This window comes from Fukomys damarensis, unplaced genomic scaffold, assembly GCF_012274545.1.
Source record: "Fukomys damarensis isolate Sample0158 unplaced genomic scaffold, DMR_v1.0_HiC HiC_scaffold_13, whole genome shotgun sequence".
NCBI classification, from domain to species: Eukaryota; Metazoa; Chordata; class Mammalia; order Rodentia; family Bathyergidae; genus Fukomys; species Fukomys damarensis.
The window spans coordinates 36,639,508-36,641,869 of NW_022900925.1; the positions used below are offsets into that span (position 1 = coordinate 36,639,508).

At 61.5% G+C, this 2,362-nt stretch overlaps 1 protein-coding gene across 2 annotated transcripts in view; it reads right to left on the reverse strand.

The window, feature by feature from the left end:
* Positions 1-6: 6 nt before the first annotated feature.
* The window catches only part of Nr1d1 (nuclear receptor subfamily 1 group D member 1), a 7,105-nt gene continuing 4,749 nt past the window's right edge, over positions 7-2,362 (reverse strand). For both annotated transcript variants that reach the window (XM_010620010.3, XM_010620011.3), the window contains exons 5-8: positions 1,863-2,362; positions 1,539-1,724; positions 1,107-1,317; positions 7-483 (exon numbers count right to left, since the gene is read on the reverse strand). The exon at positions 1,863-2,362 is cut by the window's right edge and continues 144 nt beyond it. In XM_010620010.3, the coding sequence (XP_010618312.1) occupies positions 284-483; positions 1,107-1,317; positions 1,539-1,724; positions 1,863-2,362 (1,097 nt within the window). In that variant the 3' untranslated portion in view covers positions 7-283. The remainder of the gene's footprint in view (positions 484-1,106; positions 1,318-1,538; positions 1,725-1,862) is intronic.

Consider the following 2,362-nt stretch of genomic DNA (forward strand, 5'->3'; position numbering starts at 1 on the left):
TGTGCACTATTGGATTTGAGACAGGAACAGAGCAAGTCAGGGGCTAGGGACGGGAGGGAGAGCCACAGTGGTTTAAATAGGGGAGGGTGGGGAGTGCGGTGACGTGGGTGGGGGGAGCAGGTATTTACAAGAAGGCTCAGGGGGCCAGAGGCTCATCTTGGAATATTTTATAACAATATAAATAAGATTCTGGTTTGCTTTTCCTTTTCGTCTCGTAAAGGAAAGAGAAGTGCAGAGTTCGATTCTGTACAAGGGGGCAGCGGCGGAAGGCCGGCCGGGCGGGTCACTGGGCGTCCACCCGGAAGGACAGCAGCTTCTCGGAATGCATGTTGTTCAGGGTCCGCAGGTCCGGCAGCTTGAGCAGCAGCTTGGTGAAGCGGGAAGTCTCCGAGGGCCGGTTCTTCAGCACCAGAGCCCGAAGAGCCCGCAGCAGCGTCTCCTGGAGGTGCTCCACCGAAGCGGGATCCTCCATTCCAGAACGGTCTGTGGAAATGAGGACAGCAGTGAGACAGGCTCCCTGAGCTCCGAGGAGGAGGAGGAGGAGGAGCAGGAGGAGGAGCAGGAGGAGGAGGAGGAGCAGGAGAAGAAGAAGAAGAAGGAGGAGGAGGAGGAGGAGGACCCTGGTGCAGACCTGCCAGGCACATCAGCCTCTCCCTGAAGCCCCCTAGCGGGCCTGCGGGAAGGAGAAGCGATCGCGTGCATCTCCTCCTCCCGCCTCCCTCCCTGCCCGCACAGCGCAGATGGACCACACAGCGTGGCCGGCGCCCTTGCCTTCGCTCTGTAGTTCCCTCTGCCTGGGACGCCCTTCCCCGTCTGCCTGGCAACATCTTCCTATCCTTGGAGGCCCCATCCGAGTGCCACCACCTTCCCCAGCTCCCCCAGGCAGAAATAGTTGTCTGTGCTTTAGTTCTTCTGCTGTGACACATATCTCACTGTTGGATAATTAGTCGGGCATGAGTCTTGTTTCCCAAGCTAGACTGTGTCTCAATCGTGTCTGTACCCCCAGTGCCCGGTGCGGGGCCTGGCATAGAATAGGTACTCCATAAAAGGTGTGTTGAATCCGACTGCCTCTGCCTCCTCCCGGGTCAGGCGTGAGCTTTCCGTACCTGCGGAGACCAGCACCACGGCAGTGAAGAGGCCCAGCTCCTCCTCAGTGAGTGCCAGGGAGTTGAGCTTCTCACTGAAGTCGAACATGGCACTCAGCAGGTCTCCCATGCCCATGGCGCCCAGCTCCTGCAGGCTGTAGGTGGTGCGGCTCAGGAACATCACCGTCTGGTCCTTCACGTTAAACAGCGATGCGAAGCGCACCATCAGCACCTGCAGTGGGGCGGCGATCCAGGGTGAGGTGGGAGGAGCCACTGCCAAAGCACCCCGAAGTTTGCCAGAGGGTGTAGTGGTGCTGCCTTACGTTCTCCGTCTGGGAGACACTGGGTCAGCCGTCAGTGCCCCGCCCTCTGGAGGCTCCGCCCACCCCAGGCACCGGCCACGCCCCTGGGCTCTTCCCAAGGTCAAGCACAGGGAACACCAAGGTCACTTACCTCAAAAGTGCCGGCCTTCAGCAGGGTGACCTGGTCGTGCTGAGAAAGGTCGCGGAAACCCGGGATGTGCTTGGCAAACTCGACCACCTCTCGCACAGCGGGTGTGAAGCTCAGAGAGAAATCCTCCCAGATCTCCTGCACAGTCCGGCCACTTCGTCCGTGGGGGTACATGTTCATGGGGCAGGCCTGGGTAAGAGCAAGGTAGGGCGGGCGTCAGCCAGACAGAGCCCTGGGAGGCTGGCCGGGCCGGGGCTGTGACCTCGGAGCACGGGTGAGTCAGGAACACAACAGGGCAACCCCGCCCGCCGTAGCACATGCCCTCACCAGTAGGACGTTCTTGGCGCTGCCTTGCCGGGGACTGTTGGCAGGTGCCTCGCCCTCTGGGGCTGCATACATATGGGTGGGGCAGAGACGGTGCCCGTTGTTGTTGGGCTGGTGGCAGCTGTGATGGGCAGGGCCAGGCGGCCAGGCAGGAGGGTAGGAGGAGGGGGCCTGGCGTAGACCATTCAGGGCCTCGTTGTGATGCTGGGCAGCCAAAGTGTTGTTGTCATTGGGGACAGGAGGGCAGCACTGACTCTCCCAGCGATGTGGGGTGGTAGCCGAAGGGCTCCCCGATGCATGGTTGGCATTGAAGTTGCCAGACGAGGGCCCCAGCTTATCGTGGGCATAGGTGAAGATCTCTCGATGGGCCCGGGCCACTTGGGATATCACATCCTCCACGGTGGGCTCGGGGCTTGGGGATCTAGGCGGTGTCAGCTGCTGTGGGAACTGGGAGAAGCCCACCAGGGGGGAGGGGGCCGGAGCTGGAGGGGGGGAGGGGCCCA